The sequence below is a fragment of the Gossypium raimondii genome, chromosome 1 (assembly GCF_025698545.1).
Source record: "Gossypium raimondii isolate GPD5lz chromosome 1, ASM2569854v1, whole genome shotgun sequence".
In the NCBI taxonomy this organism is placed as follows: Eukaryota; Viridiplantae; Streptophyta; class Magnoliopsida; order Malvales; family Malvaceae; genus Gossypium; species Gossypium raimondii.
Window position 1 is genome coordinate 40,342,741 of NC_068565.1, and position 17,912 is coordinate 40,360,652.

Below are 17,912 nucleotides of genomic sequence, written 5' to 3' on the forward strand. Positions count from 1 at the left end.
CACGACAACACAATATTGATATACATAAAACAAACACTGAGAATTTAAGTTTACAAACTCACCAACACAATACCTGAAAGCTAATACCGACTATATCTACTTAATTTTTCTCTTTTCGCTTGAGCCTCATCTTTCTTAGTTAGCTAAGCATAACAACAACACCAGGATCAAAATGAAGGCATACATATGTAAGAAAACCATGATTCATTTGCATGTAGAAAAACTTTAAAGGTTAACTATGACCTTAATCACCACAGTACATATACAATGAATTAAATTGAAATCCTCAATTTTTCTTCCCTTTTTTTCAATCGAAAGATTCAGAAGAGTTAGAAAGATTACCTATTTACTAAATTCTCAATTTCATAAGCTAATATGTAGTTTCTTTCCTCATACAGACCACTCCTTAAATTTTCTCTCTTACAAAAACAAACCAGAGAAGAAGATAAAAGAAAGAAAATGAGTACAAAAATGAGAGAGTGCTCATAGGAGAATGATGTCCATCACCTATATAACTTTCTCGCACTCAATCACCAAAAGCAATTCATCAGCATCAAAATTAATGTTCCTCATCATAATGTTTCCCACTAAAGAAAGTATCTAATTCTAATGTAACAAGACTAATAGTTGAAATCTAACCAATTACCAAATCAATTAGCAAGATTCACGTAATTACACTAAGACCCTCATTAATAAAAAAATTTTATAATTAGATACCCAGAATTTACTACTGTACTTATCTTTTAACAATTTCGGGTGTGACAATGACCATGCAGAGTAGTCTTGTCGATTCCCTGATGATGATAAGACTTACACACATAGTAAAATACACTATGCCCTAACAACCCCCCAAATTCACTATCACCAACACTCCAACCAAGAATCCCCCATCATAACTCTCCAAGAACCCCATATCAATCCCTATATCCTCACTCTCCCTTTCACTAACTCATAGCTTCATAGCTACAAAATCGTAAATCGCCTTAAGCAACGACACCGCACTAGCCAAATGGCAAAGTGTTGTGATGTAAACATGAACGCCCCAAAACAACACCAAGATCACCATAAATGATAATAAGGATAAAATGACATTTTGGGTATCAACAATAATGACAAACAAGACCAAGAAACCAATCAACAAGCCATTGTAAACAAATATCAAGAACGAAACCCATGTGAAAGTTATAAAAAAGGCGCTTAAAAACCTTGGGTATGGCTAAGATCATGGAAGTGAAAGAGATTAGCTTTAACATGTATATTGATGCTACCATAAAGACAATTGTAGTTGTTGATAAAAGAGAGAAGGCAAAGACAAAAATTAGGTAACAAAACTGAAAGGTTCAGCTTGTGGTGGGTCAATCATATTCCCTTTATATTTTTTATTTTATGCTTTTAATTTAATTTTTTCTATAAAAAGTGTTTTTGCACATAAGAGACAAATGAAGTTAGAGATGTGAAGAAAGAGAGGTTGTTGCTACGACATGGAAGAAATGAGAGGGTTTTAGATGCGATGAACAAATGTGAAAAAGAGAGAAAAGAGATAAGAATAATTTTTTTTGTCTAATTATAGAAAGGTCCCTAAGTTTTAGTCAAAAGTAAAAAAAAAAATTGTCACGTGTCATCACTTAATGGGCTAATGTGCCACACCAACAATCCATTAATAGAAAATAAATTATTGTAACATGAGTGACTAGTTTGAGCAAGTATTTTAACTAGAGTGACTAAATTGAATAAAAATTTAGAGTGATCAAAATAGGAAAATATGTATATTAGAGTGATCTTGGGTGTAGTTAACCCTTACTGTCTGTTTGGACAAAGTAATTGAATGAAAGTGTAATTAGACTCTCTTATAATTACAAAGATTGTAATTCCCTAGGCATGTCTAGCCGACAGAGTGTAATTATATTGTAATTCTCGATGTCATGTTTGGTAGTATAAATTCTAATTATACAGTTACATAATTTATATTCTTTTTAAAAATTAATTACTATAAAAAGTATTATTATGATAAAAATTATTTCTAAAATGTAACAAAATTAAAATCATATCATCATATGTAATATGTTAGTCTAAAAAATAATTGATAATACGATTGCTAATAATAATAATAATAATAATAAACATCATAGGTAATTTTATCTAATTGATCTAGTGAATATTTGTTGAGTTATTTCCTCTTTAATATTTAACATATTCTCCTTATCATCATCTATTGGTTCTTAATTGATTTCATTATCATCTAAATTTGAATCAGCATAATTAAGATAATTAAGATATCCTTCTTTAATATACTCTTGAAGTATGAATCATTTTGATTTCATCTATCATTGAAGTTAAATATGCACCATGCTAGCACGATCCAACCTTATTTTTTATACTATACTAAGATGATGTTGTTAATATAGGAAATATTTTTTAGAACAATAAATGTCTTCTAACCATATTTCAAATCTTAAATGTCTCAAATTAAAGAGTTTAGGAGTTGTCTATAATACTTGTGTCTTACACCATTCTCTCAAATGGTATTATAACCCCATGATATGGTGCAAGAAAATCTTTTGTAATTGTATAATCAATATCGATCTTATAATATTTGAGTTCAAAATCCAAGTAATTTGTAACTTTAATTATAAAAGCTTATATAAACTTAAATTGGAAAAAAATTATACTACGTTCTATCTTTCTTTTATAAATCATAAATTAAGTAAAAAATAATATAAAATTTATAATATCTAACTTTTATAATAATGGCTTTATAAATTGTTTAATAAGTTTCATATCTTTTCCTACAAATAATATATTTTTTTTTGTCATAACTTTATAAATTTTTTTTATAAACAAGCGATGACAAAAAATAATGTTTTTTTTATTAATAAGTATTGTAATAACAGATTTTGCCCGAGCTTAAAAGGGTCCAAATTACAACGGGCCTATGTAGCCCAAAACTCGAAATAAGCAGAGGCCCTAAACAATGGCCCAACACAATATCAGAAACCCTAGGGTTTCTGTGATGAGTCTCGCTTCGCAGCCACCTAGCCTCGCCCTCCAAATCTCGGCCCCCGAATCCTCATCTGTGCACAAAAAAGGAAATAAACAGTATATGGAAAACAAGATCGAAGATTTGCAAATCAAATCAATATAAGCAGATTAGTTTCTTTATATATTTTTAGAATGGTTATAAAAAGCCATTAAACATACTGTAATAGGGGCCGAAAAATCAAATAAAAAATAGAGGCTTTTACTTTCGCAATACAGAGAGCATAGTCGATTAAAGGTTCATACTTGTATTTCTATTTTATTTTTTTCATTATATCTATTTATTTTTATCATTTATATAAATAATATGAATACAAAAGGAAGGAAATAACCTGTATTCGAGTCCTAACCGCCGCGGATGGCCGAGGAAGTCGTCACCGAGGATTGACGGCCAAAAACTGAAGGGTTTTCTCGAGATTTGGGCCCTCTCCATCAATATTTTGGCAATTTCGGGGTTAGATTCGAGTTTAAAGGCTTTAGAAAGGTCAGATTTAAAATTTTCGGCTCTCCGACCACCACATACGGTGGCGCCACCGCCGGTGGCCTGTGGCCGGCGTGGTGGCCGATGACCGGCCGACGCCGGACTTAGGCCGGATGACTGAAGAGGGGGGACAGTTTTCTCAAAGTCTTTTTGTTTTTTTTTTGAAAAAGAATGGGAAATGAAATTTTTTGGTTTAAATTTGGCTTAAATAAGCCCATCAAAACGGCGCCGTTTGGAAGGAGGTGGGATCCGTGCGTCGACCCGATCCAGACCCAGGATCCGCACGTTTTGATGTGGAGGGGAAAATTGCGTTTTTAGCCCCTCCGCCTTTTAATACTTTTACAATTAAGTTTTTTAAAAAAAATTCGCCTTTAATTTGTTTTTAATTTCAATTTAGTCCTCTTCGAACGGCGTCGTTTTAGAGGAGAGGGGAAATTTCCCTTCCAGCCCCTCTATGTAATTCGCGTGTTCAAATTAGTCATTTGGGTTTCATTTATTTGCAGATTTGCCCCAAAATTTTTCAATTACTGTTCAATTTAGTTTTTTTATTATTTTCCTAATTAATTTTAATAATGTAATTGTTATTTTTTATTTTTGCAATTATTTTTCAAAATTTATTTATTTATTTTTATGCGATTTATATTTTTAAACTAATGTTTTTTCATGTATACATTTTTTGAATTTTGATAATATTGACATTATTAATATATTTTATGTTTTCATAAATACATTATAAATTTTATAAATCAAAGTTTTACATGAAAATTCATTTGTATGCCTCTAATTCTTCATAATTTCATTTATTTTACTTATTTTGCTCATTTATTTGATATTTTACATGTCATTCGTTATTTTTGCTTTTGTCTTAATTTAGTTTGTTTAAACTTCATGTTATTACCTCATTATTATAATTATTGTTGTATTTGTTATTGTGACATTTATACATGCATTCAACCTAATATCACTTTGAAGGAATTGTGCCCTAACGTATTGGGCCGCGATTTCTTAAATATTGAATAAATGGATATTCTTTTAAATTTTTATTGCACGTATTCTGGCCTAATTCATTTTTGGGGAAATTAGAATGTCGTGCCCTAACGCATTGGGTGTGACATTTTCCTTCTCTGAAATGATAAGGGTCTTAATAGTAACGTTTTTAAGTTTTTTTGCTAAGGATTATATATTTTCAAACTCTCGACTTCAAGACATTAATTAATCAATTTGGTAACAATTTTGGGCGTTACGAGGGTGCTAATCCTTCCTCGTACATAATTTACTCCCGAACCCATTTTTTAAAACTCGTAGACCAAAGCCATTTTTTTAGGTGATCCAATCACACCTTAATAAAAGATTGGTGGCGACTCCCAATTTTTCATCGACAACTAATTTTTGTTTTTTCCAAAAATAAAAATGGTTTTGACAGCTTGGCGACTCCACTGGGGACATTTTTTTAAAATAAATAAGAGAGTCGAGCTATAAAATTGATTAATTTTTATCTTATAGTCGAAAAATAAAATTCGTTTTAAAAATCCTCTTGCATTCATGCTTAATTGATTTAAGTACTTTAAATTATTTTGCATTGTACATTACATATACTGGATAATTTTACCCTTTAAATGGGAGCGAGAAACTAGTCCTTCGTGAGGTTTTTACCTCCGTGCAGGGTAGTGGACCGCTTTCGGGATACATCCATACCTATGTCTTCGTGAGATTTTCATCTCCGTGCAGTCATAGGGAAATGTATTCCCCTTAACCGAACTCGATCCATATGAGCCTATAATGGGTGAGGATTGAGGAATCTGCTGGTTCGAGTACCTTTACCCTAGAAGCCAAACTTCATAAAATGAACCTTAGGAATCCACCCTAGGTAGAACTATACTAAACCCTAGTAGATATCCAATTAGGAATTTTACTATTTCTTGATTATATCTTATGTTTTTATGTGATACTGACTTTTTGTGTTTTATTGCATGACATGGCATTTCATTTCATCATAAAAGGCGTCAGTCTATATTCAGTTGCTAGATAGAAGGCTTATTATGGAAAGAGGGTTTCTTGATAAAGTGGAGGACAATGCTGCTGTCCGAATTTGGTTTGAAACAACGCAGCAAGAAAAGGGTGTAGTTTGGCTGACGGGCATGTATCGGAGTTATAGGCTTTACGCATATCAGTGTAACTCAAAACAATTTGCAAGAATTGAAGGAAATCTGGGGTCAGTGGAGCGATGAGGTTAAACAGTTATTTTATAATAATTATGGGGAGCTGCCTTATTTGCTTGATGTAAAGGTAGACAAGCATTTGTTTCAAGCCTTCACCCAGTTCTAGAATCCTGCTTACAGCTGCTTTATGTTTGGGAAAGTCAATTTGGTGCCTACGATAGAGGAATATATGGCTTTACTCCGATGTTAAAAGTTTTAAGTAGATAGAGTCTACTCAAGAGCGGTAAATGTACCAACCTTTTCAAAGAAGTTGATGAGTGTAATAGGAATGAGTGAGCAGTGGGTTGTCGCACGAATTAAGCAAAAAAGGGATAGTAAGTGCGTCCCTTGGAGAAGCTTGAAAGATGCAATTCTCACACGCCCAGATGTAAGGAAAATGTTAGATGTTTTTGCTTTAAGTATATACGGTTTGGTTGTCTTCCCTAAAGCCTTGGGGTATGTGGATGAAGCAGTCACTGATTTATTCGACCGGCTCGATAAGAAGGTTACACCGATTCCAACAATTTTGGCAGAACTTTCAGGTCATTGAGTGCATGCCGGAAGACGGGCGAAGGTAGATTTATTGGATGTACACAGCTTCTACTCGCATGGTTTCATAGTCACTTTTGGAAGGTGGATAAAGTTTCGTATCGGGTTTTCTCTAAAAATTATTCACCACTAAAGGAGATAGTCACTACGCCAAGGAGAGACGACATTTCGAATGAGAAGTGGATGGCAATTCTTCAAAATCTTTGAGAGGAGGACGTTGAGTGGAGAGCTCCTTGGTTACTTCCAAATGAGATCCTGTATAGGTGTGGTAGTTTTGATTGGGTTCCTTTGCTAGGGGTTTGGGGAGCTACTGGATATGCCCCATTATTGGTGCTAAGGCAATATAGGTCAAGGCAATTTATACCTGCGACCCAAGGGATAGCTGATTGTGAATTTTCGTACAAGGATGATGGTTATAGAAAGAACATTCAAGAGATGGCTAGTGCGTGGAAACAAACTCGCCGAATGAATATGCTAGCTGTGGGTCCAATGACAACTCCTGAGTATCATGAATGGTGGGCTAGAAGGATTAATGATAATACACCTAAGTTAAATCAGGAAGACAGCCAGTCAATAGAAGAGCATTTGCGAGTCATTCCTTCTGAGTTGGAAATCATAAGGCAAGATTTTGAGAGGAGAAATATGGATTTGGAGAAAAAGAAAAAGTAAATGGAGGCAGAAAAGACGAACTTAAGATTGGATATAGAAATTCAGAAGCTTGAAAATGAGAAGTTAAAGAAAGAGAAAAACAAGGCTAAGGAAGAGCTGGGTAGTCTGGAGACGGATTATAAAAAATGCGTTTGTCAATAAGAACTGCTGGGCTGGGAAAGACTTCAGAACAATGGCGAGCAAAAATTCGAGAAGAAAAGGACAAAGCCGATAGATGGTAACAGAAATGTCAGGAGATGTAGAGACGAAATGAAGTTTTAGAAAAGAGTTTGTCAGAAAGCCAAAGGGAAAAAGGCGAGCTAAAGGATAGGGTGGTTGTGTTGGAAGGATGTCTTCGTCAATATCAAAATCGAAATTTGGCAAAAGAGTTGAAAGCTAGCTTGAGCAAGATTGAAGAAATGAAGAAAAAAATCGAAGAGCTAGAAACGGAGCTGTAAAATTGTGAAATCCAGATCAAGCACTTGAAAGCAAACGAGAGTCGCAATAATGAATAGCTTCACCGCTTTCAGAGTCAAGTTAGAAGCAGAGATCATCTTATCGAGGAAGCTGTGGTCCAGATTCGAGAAGTAGCTGATTATATCTGAGCTTTAGCGAGACAAATGACACTGAGTGTGAAGTATGAATTAGAATCGGATCTGGGGCAAGAATTAGCTTTGTTACTTAGAAAGATTAGAGTTCTGGGTACTAGGGCAAAGTCTTATTTGTAATTCACTTTATGTAAAAGAATTTAATTTCTAGTAAAGTTTTCTTATATGGAATTGAATCAAAATTGACACCTTTCTGCATTCATTTCATGCATTGCATTGTTTCATATGCATTAAGAAATACATTAAGGGATTCTAATTAATTTAAATCACTCCTCAGTTAATCTGGAAACCAACCAACCTACCAAACACCACTACGGTACTCGATCAAAAACTAAGGATATGGATCAAAGGATGGAAAGACTAGAACAATCCCAAAAGGAAATGCAGGAGCAGCTTCAAAAGTAAATGAATGAGCAGCAAAAGATGATAGAAAAAATGATGGAATCTCAAGAGAGTATGATGGCTCATTTAACTCAATGGTTCAACAAAGGAACTGATAAAGGAAAAGGCTCTGTGCTCAATATTGAAGAAGGAGACAATGAGGGACCTGTCTATCCTCCGGACTTTACCCCCCAACAAGTTGAGATATACCCGCGTAGGTCCTCTGTTACCATTAATCCTCCGGGTGACGCTACAACGCTAATGAATCTCCAGGCAGGATCAGGCTCTAACCCCGGAGCCAACTTTGTTAATCATGCTAATCCTGATTTTGATGAGACGGCTGGAAAGGAGAAAATGAATGATGAATTGCCAAAACAGCTAGAGGAAAAGTACAAATGGCTGGAAGAGAAATTTAGAGCGATGGAATGTACAGAAGGCTACTATGGGATGGATGCTAAAGAATTGAGTCTGGTTCCTGATTTAGTGCTCCCTTACAAATTCAAAATGCCAGAGTTTGAGAAATATAATGGAACCAGTAGCCCCGTAGCTCATATTACCATGTTCTACAGACGAATGACCGGTTATGTCAATAATGACCAACTCTTGATTCATTGCTTCCAGGATAGCCTCACAGGGGCAGCATCCAAGTGGTACAATCGATTGAACCGTACTCAGATTAATTCATGGAGAGATTTGACACAAGCGTTCATAAAGCAGTACAGCCATGTGCTGACATGGTACCTGATAGGATCACTCTACAGAATATGGAAAAGAAACCAGGCCAAAGCTTTAGGAAATACGCGCAGAGATGGAGGGAGGTTGCCGTACAAGTTCAGTCGTCTTTTCTAGAAAGAGGGATGACGATGCTTTTCGTCAACATATTGAAGGCACCATTTATTACACATATGTTAGGAAGTACTACTAAAAATTTTTCCGACATAGTTATGAATGGCGAGATGATAGAAAATGCTATCAGAAGCGGGAAAATAGATGCTGGAGAAAATAGCAGAAGGGCGGCCTCGAAGAAGAAAAAGAACGAGGTCAACAACACAAGTTCATATTTGAAGACGATTCTGATGAAATTAGCGGAAAAGTGGTCATTAACCGAAGGATCATCAAAGCAGAGATCTGATACAAGACAAAATACAGAAAAGATTCAATTTACGCCAATTCCAATGACGTATATTGAGCTATATCAGAATCTATTCAACGTACACGTGGTTTCCCCTTTCCACTTGAAACCTCTGCAGCCTCCATACCTCAAGTGGTACGATGCAAATGCACAGTGCGACTATCACGCGGGAATTGAGGGGCATTCTATAGAACATTGTACGGTGTTCAAGAAGCTGGTGGAAAGACTTATAAGTATGGGTGTGGTTAAATTAGATGATTCGCCCAGTACAGAAAATCCGTTACCTAATCATAACAGAGTGAACATGATAGGTAGGAGCATGGGTAGAAAAATTAAGGAAGACATAGCAGAAGTGAAAATTCCTTTGAAATGGGTCTGGAGAAATATGGTAAAAAGGGGATTGATTGTTCCGAATTCAGAGAGAAGCTTCGAAAGGATGGAAAATTACTGTGAGTTCCATCACGAGGAGGGACATGAAATCCAGGAATGCACTGAATTCAGAGCCCTAGTTCAAAGCCTGATGGATAATAAAGAAATGGAATTTTATGAGGAAGTTAGAGAGGAAGGGAGTATTTGCACATCCGAATCCTCGAAGGTTCCAAGAGTAGCGCAGCCTGTGGTCATCATCTCGCGACCAAAGAAGGATGAAGTGAGAACGCCAGTGATGCCAAGAATCATAATAAAGAAACCTGCAACCTTTTCTTACCAGGACAGTAGGAAGGTTCCATGGAGCTACGAGTGCAATACAACTGTCCCTGGAAAAGAGACTACAAAGGACCAGTGTGTGAGTGCCAAACCAGAACCTATGAAAGGGGCCATAATAGGAGAGCAGAAAGGGAAAATAGTTGAGCTAGTAAAGGAGGAAGAAGCTGTGGAATTACTCAAATATAATATTGTCGAGAAGTTACATAAACAACCGGCTCGCATATCTGTACTAGCCTTACTCTTGAATTCAAAAGTACATCGAAATGCACTAATGAAGATGCAAAATGAGACTTATGTGTCCAATGATATTTTCTGTCAGCAAACTAGATCGGTTGGTCAATAATATCAGTGCTGATAATTTCATATTTTTCAATGATGATGAAATACCTCCTGGGGGCATGGGATCTACCAAAGCTTTGCATATCACTGCACAATGCAAATGGCATATTTTGCCAGGAGTACTGATTGACAATGGATCAGCTTTGAACGTATTGCCATTATTCACACTTAAAAGGCTACCCATAGACAGTTCGCACATAAAAACATGTCAAAATGTAGTAAGGGCGTTTGACGGTATAGAAAGGAAGGTCATGGGAAGAATTAAGATACCCCTACTGATTGGCCCAACAGTTTATGAGGTAGATTTTATTGTGATGGACATCAAACCTTCCTATAATTGTTTATTAGGAAGACCATGGATACATTCGACGGGGGCAGTACCGTTATCATTACATCAAATGTTGAAGTTAGTGTCAGATGGTCGGCTAGTGACAATAAAAGTCGAAGAGGATATAATAGCAGTTGTATCCAATAAGACGCCATACGTGGAGACCAATGACGATTCAATAGAATGCTCATTTCGATCTTTGGAGTTTGTAAATACGGCATTTGTTCCTGAAGGGAGTAAAATTTTGGTGCCAAAATTATCCAAAACTACAGAGATGTGTTTACAATTGTTGGTGGGAAAAGGAGTTTTACCCGGAAGAGGGCTAGGGAGATATCTTCAAGGGAGGACTGAGGTTCCAATGCTGAAAGAAAAGCAGGATCACTTTGGCTTAGGATTCAAGCCAGATAGAGGATAGAGAAGGATGGAGATAGAAAAAAGGCAGGAAAGGAGAAGGGCGCGTTTAAATGGGGTGGAAGCTAAGTGGGAGCCAATGATAATTCCCCACATATCCAAAACTTTCATATCTAGAGGAGTTATTCATCATGAGAGAAAGAAACCGGTTGAGGAAAGCATTGAGGAAACGTTGGGAAATATGCACATCAATATCATTCATGAGCATGTAAATGAAGAGATGAGCTGGCTGAACATTCGTCCTTATGAGCCCGGGAATGTTCCAGATAATTGGACTGCGAAAGAAATACCTAAAGTCTTTAGAAATGTCTCAGGGTAATATTCAGAACAAACTTGTTGTTTTAGCCTAGAAATAACAAGAACTCTTTTGTGAAATAGGCTTATGTTTAAACATCATTATTTTAATAAAATACATATTTGCAATTGTTTCGAGTAAATATTCTTTCATTCTTTCCATACAAGTAAATATATTTTTTCATTGCACAAATAATTATACATAAATTCATACATTCTTTTGTAACCATATTAGGTCCTTGTGTATCAACGACGTGAATGACGCCGCTACGAGCACAGAGTGCCCTTTTGAACAAAACGTGTGTTTAGAGGGATCACACGACTTTGAAGGTGACGAAGATAGTGGTTTATCTTTGGACTTGTTGAGGATGGTAGAACAAGAGGAAAAGCAAATCCTACCTCACAAAGAATCAGTAGAAATTGTGAGCTTGGAAGAAGAAAAAGAGGTGAAAATTGGAACTGAGATTTCTACAAAGAAAAGACGAGACCTCATTGAATTACTCCAAGAATTCAAAGATGTCTTCGCATGGTCATACCAGGATATGCCCGGATTGAGTGCTGACATTGTAGTGCATCGCCTGCCCATAAAAGAGGATCGCAAACCAATTCAACAGAAGCTCAGAAGAATGAGGCCTGATATTGTGCTCAAAATAAAAGAGGAGGTTAGGAAACAGTTTGATGCTGGGTTTTTGCAGGAGGTTAAATATTCTGAATGGGTAGCCAACATCGTTTCAGTCCCTAAAAAAGATAGAAAAGTACGAATGTGTGTGGATTACAGGGATTTGAACAAAGCAAGTCCAAAGGATAATTTCCCATTGCCACATATTGATACCCTGGTGGACAATACGGCAGGCTTTTCACTGTTTTCTTTTATGGATGGGTTCTCAGGATATAATCAGATAAAGATGCATCCAGAAGATATGGGAAAGACTATGTTCATTACTTTGTGGGGAACATTTTGCTATAAGGTGATACCATTCGGATTAAAGAATGCGGGAGCAACATATCAGAGAGCCATGGTAGTCTTATTTCATGATATGATGTACAAAGAAATTGAAGTATATGTTGATGATATGATTGCCAAATCCAGAACAGAGGATGAACATGTACAGGTCCTGAGAAAATTGTTATTAAGATTAAGGAGGTTCCAACTCAAGCTTAATCCGACAAAATGCACTTTTGGAGCCAGGTCAGGAAAGTTGTTAGGCTTCATAGTCAGCGAAAAGGGAATTGAGATTGATCCAGACAAAGTCAAGGCAATACGAGATTTATCGCCACCACGTACCCAGAAAGAAGTTCGAGGTTTCTTAGGAAGACTGAATTACATTGCTCGGTTCATTTCACAGTTGACCGAGAAATGTGATCCCATATTTCACCTTTTGAAGAAACATAATCCTGATGTCTGGAATGAAGAATGCCAGAAAGCCTTTGAAAAGATAAAGCAATACTTATCCAATACTCCAGTTCTGTCACCACCTAGCCTAGATAGACCCTTGATTTTGTATTTAACGGTGTTCAACAACTCCATGGGAAGCGTGCTGGGTCAACATGATGTGACCAGAAAGAAGGAAAAGGTGATTTACTATCTCAGCAAGAAGCTCACTGATTGTGAGATGAGATATTCGCCTATCGAAAAATTGTGTTGTGCCCTGATTTAGATGACCAAGAGGTTGAGGCAATACTTACTCTATCATACGACTTGGCTAATTTCAAAATTAGACCCTTTGAAGTATATGATAAAGTCAACAACATTGAATAGAAGAATGGCTAGATGGCAAATCTTGCTCTCTGAGTTTGATATCGTATATGTAAGTTAGAAGGCCATTAAGGGGAGTGCGATAGCAGATTTCTTGGCTAGCAGAGCTCTGGAAGATTATGAGCCTCTGGACTTTGATTTCCCGAATGAAGATTTAATGTATGTGGCAAATGCTGAAGAGGATCCCCAAGAAAATCATTCTTGGAGATTAAACTTTGATGGAGCATCGAATGCACTAGGCAATGGGATTGGGGCAGTCCTGGTGTCTCCGAATGGAGATTATCATCCTTTCACCAGTAAGTTGGACTTCGATTGCACTAATAATATGTCCGAGTATGAAGCTTGTATCATGGGGATTCGAGCAGCTATAGAGCGGAAGATTAAGATACTAGAAGTATATGAAGACTCAACATTGGTAATTTATCAATTAAAAGGGGAATAGGAAACGAGAGATCCCAAGTTGATCCGTTATCGGAGATTGGTTCTGGAATTAATTGAAGAATTTGACAACATTACCTTTTGTTATCTCCCACGGGAAGAAAATCAGATGGCTGATGAATCAGTTAGAGGACATGAAGCCCATTCAAATTAGTATTTTCGAGATCCTTGCCCACTGTTACAGTATTGAAGAAATGGAGAATGATAATCGTCCCTGGTACAAAGATATATTGCTATATATGAAGAATCGCGAATATCCTGATCAGGCAACGAAGAATGATAAGAGGACATTGAGGAGACTAGCTATTGACTATGTCTTAGATGGGGAGATCCTATACAAAAGGGAAAGGATCGAGTATTGTTGAGGTGCGTGGACGCTGTAGAGGCTAAGAAAATTTTAGAAGAAGTCCATGAGGGTGTCTGTGGAACGCACGCTAATGGATTTACCATGGCTAGATAGATTATGAGATTCGGATATTACTGGTCCACTATGGAAAGAGATTGCATCAATTATGCCAAAAAATGCCATAAATGCCAAATTTATGGGGATAAAATGCACGCGCCTCCTTCTCCTCTTCATGTGATGACTTCTCCGTGGCCTTTCTCCATGTGGGGTATGGACGTCATTGGACCAATATCACCGAAGGCTTCTAATGGACATCGTTTCATTTTGTGGTTATTGACTACTTCACTAAGTGGGTGGAAGCAGTATCATATGCTAATGTCACGAAGTCAGCAGTCAGTAAGTTTTTGAAGAAGGAGATCATATGTCGATATGGAATGCCTGAAAGGATTATATCTGATAATGCATTAAATTTGAACAACAGCAAAATAGCAGAAGTCTGTGACCAGTTCAATATCAGACACCATAATTCGTCACCATATCGTCCAAAAATGAATGGTGCAGTAGAGGCGCCGAACAAAAATATTAAGAAGATTGTGGCAAAAATGGCTGAAACTTACAAGGATTGGCATGAGAAGTTACCATTCGTTCTTTTGGCTTACCGAACATCTGTCAGGACTTCCACTGGAGCAACACCTTTTTCGTTGGTTTATGGAATGGAGACAGTTTTACCCATTGAGGTTGAAATTCCTTCTCTCTGGGTATTAGCGGAGTTAAAATTAGATGAGGCCGAATGGATCCAATCTCGGTATGATCAACTGAACTTGATTGAAGAGAAAAGATTAAAAGCCATTCGTCATGGTCAAATGTATTAGAAGCGAATGATGCGAGCTTATAATAAGAAGGTTCATCCCAGAGAATTTCATGAAAGGGATTTGGTTTTGAAAAAGATCCTACCTTTACAAAAGGATTTCAGAGGGAAATGGATGCCAAACTGGGAAGGATCTTATGTTGTGAAAATGGCTTTTTCTAGAGGCGCTTTGATTTTGAGTGAAATGGATGGAAAAAATCTTCCGCATCCTGTAAATTCAGATTCGGTCAAGAAATATTTCACTTAAAAGAAGAGAGGAATCAAAGTGAAAAACCGCAAAGGGCGCTCTGATTTCCTAAAACAAAAAAAAAGGAAAGGCCAAGGTGAAAACCCGAAAAGGGCGCCTTGAGACCAAAGGGGGTTTGAGTTGAAAACCCGGAAAGGGCAGCTCAAACATTGTCAGATTGGGGCATATAGTGATCTTGCTTCACTTAAGTCAACAAATAAAAGATACGACGTCTTGGGGCATTGACAGAGTACTGTAGATCCCCTAAACACATGTTAAATTTAGAATGGTTCTTGGCTTGCACGGAGAAGTTCAAGCGGCGATATCTAAAGCACCTAGTCTTCATATTATTTGTACCAAATTTGTTGGTTCTTGTAAATACTTCATTCTTTGCTATTCTTGAATACTTTTTCTTTTCAGGACACTTACTATCAATAAACTCTTGAATTAATTCATCTCTTACTCAGTATTTTTTATCTTTGCGCAAGCATGTCGCATTAGAATAATGATTGATGGACTAATAAACTTTCACAAAAGAAGTTTGGTAATTTGGTAACCTGAAACAGGACTATTGTTTAAAACACCCCGAGTTCAAAAGATAAAGAGCCTAAAAAGGAAAAAGTCTAAATTAAGACTGCTTTTTCGGATTTGGTTGTCTAAATAGTGAATGAGACAGCAAGAAGTCTTGATGGGGTAGGAAGAAGTCCCCTATGGAAGGAAAGCTCCTCATTTAGGCATAAGCATTTGATAAGACTACCCTGAGAGTGGTGTAAATAAGTTTCATAATCTGTATCCTTGAATTACGATAGGAGAAGATTGAGAAGAGTCAAATTTTCCTACTCTTAAGTCACGGTGGAAGAAATATAGTACAAATTCTGTGTCCTAGAGGGTTGAGCTTTGAAGTGCACAATGGGGGCAATTTGATTGAGTGTTTTCGAATATATTAGCCAAGCAAAAGGCGTCAGCGACAAAACCTTAATAAACTTCAAGAAATGATAATTCTTGAAAAATGACATTCTGCATTCATTCAAATGTCATTCACACATGCCTAGTTAGGAGCATTTGATGCATTTTATGCCATCCTAATCATTCAGCACAATTAGGTTCACTATACAGGTCATGTTCCCCAGAGAACAGATCAGTGAAGATAACAGATCGAGTCTTATCCTCCTGAAGTGCAGTGAGGCAGACTAAAGATGACAAATTTTATCTCCTGAAGTTACAGTGGAGCAGATTAAAGTCGGTAATCCTATCTCGCTAAAGTTGCAGTGAGCGGATTAAAACCTTAAATCTTATCTCTCTGAAGTTACAGAGAGCAGATCGCATCTAGTCTTATCTCCCTGAAGTTGCAGTGGAGCAGACTAAGTGGACAAGTCTTATCCTCCTGAAGTTGCAGTGAGGCAGACTAAAGATGGCAAATCTCATCTCCATGAAGTTGTAGTGGAGCAGATTAAAGCCGATAATCCTATCTTCCTAAAGTTAAAGTGGAGTGGATTAAAACCTTGGATCTTATCTCTCTGAAGTTGCAGAGAGCAGATCGTATTTAGTCTTATCTCCTTGAAGTTGCACCAGGAGTGGACTAAATCAAGTTGAAGCTATAAAAGTTGCAGTAAAGTAGATTGAAGCATTAGTTCCTATACCTCTGAGGATGCAGTAGGAAGGAATGAGGCTACTTGAAGAAGAAGAAGAGTACCAAGATCCGGCAAGACCGGGCAAAATCAAGAGTTTTAAAGTCTTTGCTCTGTTCTCGTTACCCGACAACAAGCAAAGAGGGGCAACTGTAATAACAGATTTTGCCCGGGCTTAAAAGGGCCCAAATTACAATGGGCCTATGTAGCCCAAAAATCTGAAATAAGCAGAGGCCCTAAACAATGGCCCAACACAATATAAGAAACCCTAGGGTTTCTGTGATGAGTCTCGCGCCGCAGCCACCTAGCCTCGCCCTCCGAATCTCAGCCCCCGAATCTTCATCTTGCACAAAAAAGGAAATAAATAGTATATGGAAAACAAGATCGAAGATTTGCAAATCAAATCAATATAAGCAGATTAGTTTCTTTATATATTTCGAGAATGGCTATAAAAAGCCATTAAACATACTGTAATAGGGGCCGAAAAATCAAATAAAAAACGGAGGCTTTTACTTTCGCAATACAGAGAGCATAGTCGATTAAAGGTTGATACTTGTATTTCTATTTTATTTTTTTCATTATATCTATTTATTTTTATCATTTATATAAATAATATAAATACAAAAGGAAGGAAATAACCTGTATTCGAGTCCTAACCGCCGCGGATGGCCGAAGAAGTCGTCACCGAGGATTGACGGCCGAAAACTGAAAGGTTTTCTCGAGTTTTGGGCCTTCTCCATCAATATTTTGGCAATTTTGGGGTTAGATTCGAGTTTAAAGGCTTTAGAAGGGTCAGATCTAAAATTTTCGGCTCTCTGACCACCGCATACGGCGGCGCTGCCGCCGGTGGCCGATGCGGTGGCCGATGACTGGCCGACGCCGGACTTAGGCCGGATGACTGAAGAGGGGGGAAAGTTTTTTAAAAGTTTTTTTTTTTTTTTTGAAAAAGAATAGGAAATGAAATTTTTTTGGTTTAAACTTGGCTTAAATAAGCCCATCAAAACGGCGCCGTTTGGAAGGAGGTAGGATCCGCGCGTCGCACCGATCCGGACCTAGGATCCGCGCGTTTTGATGCGGAGGGGGAAATTGCGTTTTTAGCCCCTCCGCCTTTTAATACTTTTACAATTAAGTTTTTTTTTTTAAATTCACCTTTAATTTGTTTTTAATTTCAATTTAGTCCTCTTCGAACGACGCCGTTTTAGAGGAGAGGGAAAAATTTCCCTTCCAGCCCCTCTATGTAATTCGCGTGTTCAAATTAGTCCTTTGGGTTTCATTTATTTGCGGATTAGCCCCAAAATTTTTCAATTACTGTTCAATTTAGTTTTTATTATTTTCCTAATTAATTTTAATAATGTAATTGTTATTTTTATTTTGCAATTATTTTTCAAAATATATTTATTTATTTTTATGCATTTATATTTTTAAACTAATGTTTTTTCATGTATACATATTTTTTGAATTTTGATAATGTTGATATTATTAATATATTTTATGTTTTCATAAATACATTATAAATTTTATAAATCAAAGTTTTACATGA

At 36.8% G+C, this 17,912-nt stretch overlaps 1 protein-coding gene and 1 pseudogene across 1 annotated transcript; one reads left to right on the top strand and one right to left on the bottom strand.

Moving 5' to 3' along the window:
- Nucleotides 1-743: 743 nt before the first annotated feature.
- LOC128033936 (uncharacterized) lies at nt 744-8,627 on the bottom strand (annotated as a pseudogene).
- A 38-nt stretch (nt 8,628-8,665) lies between these two features.
- LOC128033963 (uncharacterized) lies at nt 8,666-10,081 on the top strand. The gene has a single exon (XM_052622475.1). The coding sequence runs from the start codon at nt 8,666-8,668 to the stop codon at nt 10,079-10,081; it is 1,416 nt and encodes a 471-aa protein (XP_052478435.1).
- Nucleotides 10,082-17,912: the final 7,831 nt, after the last annotated feature.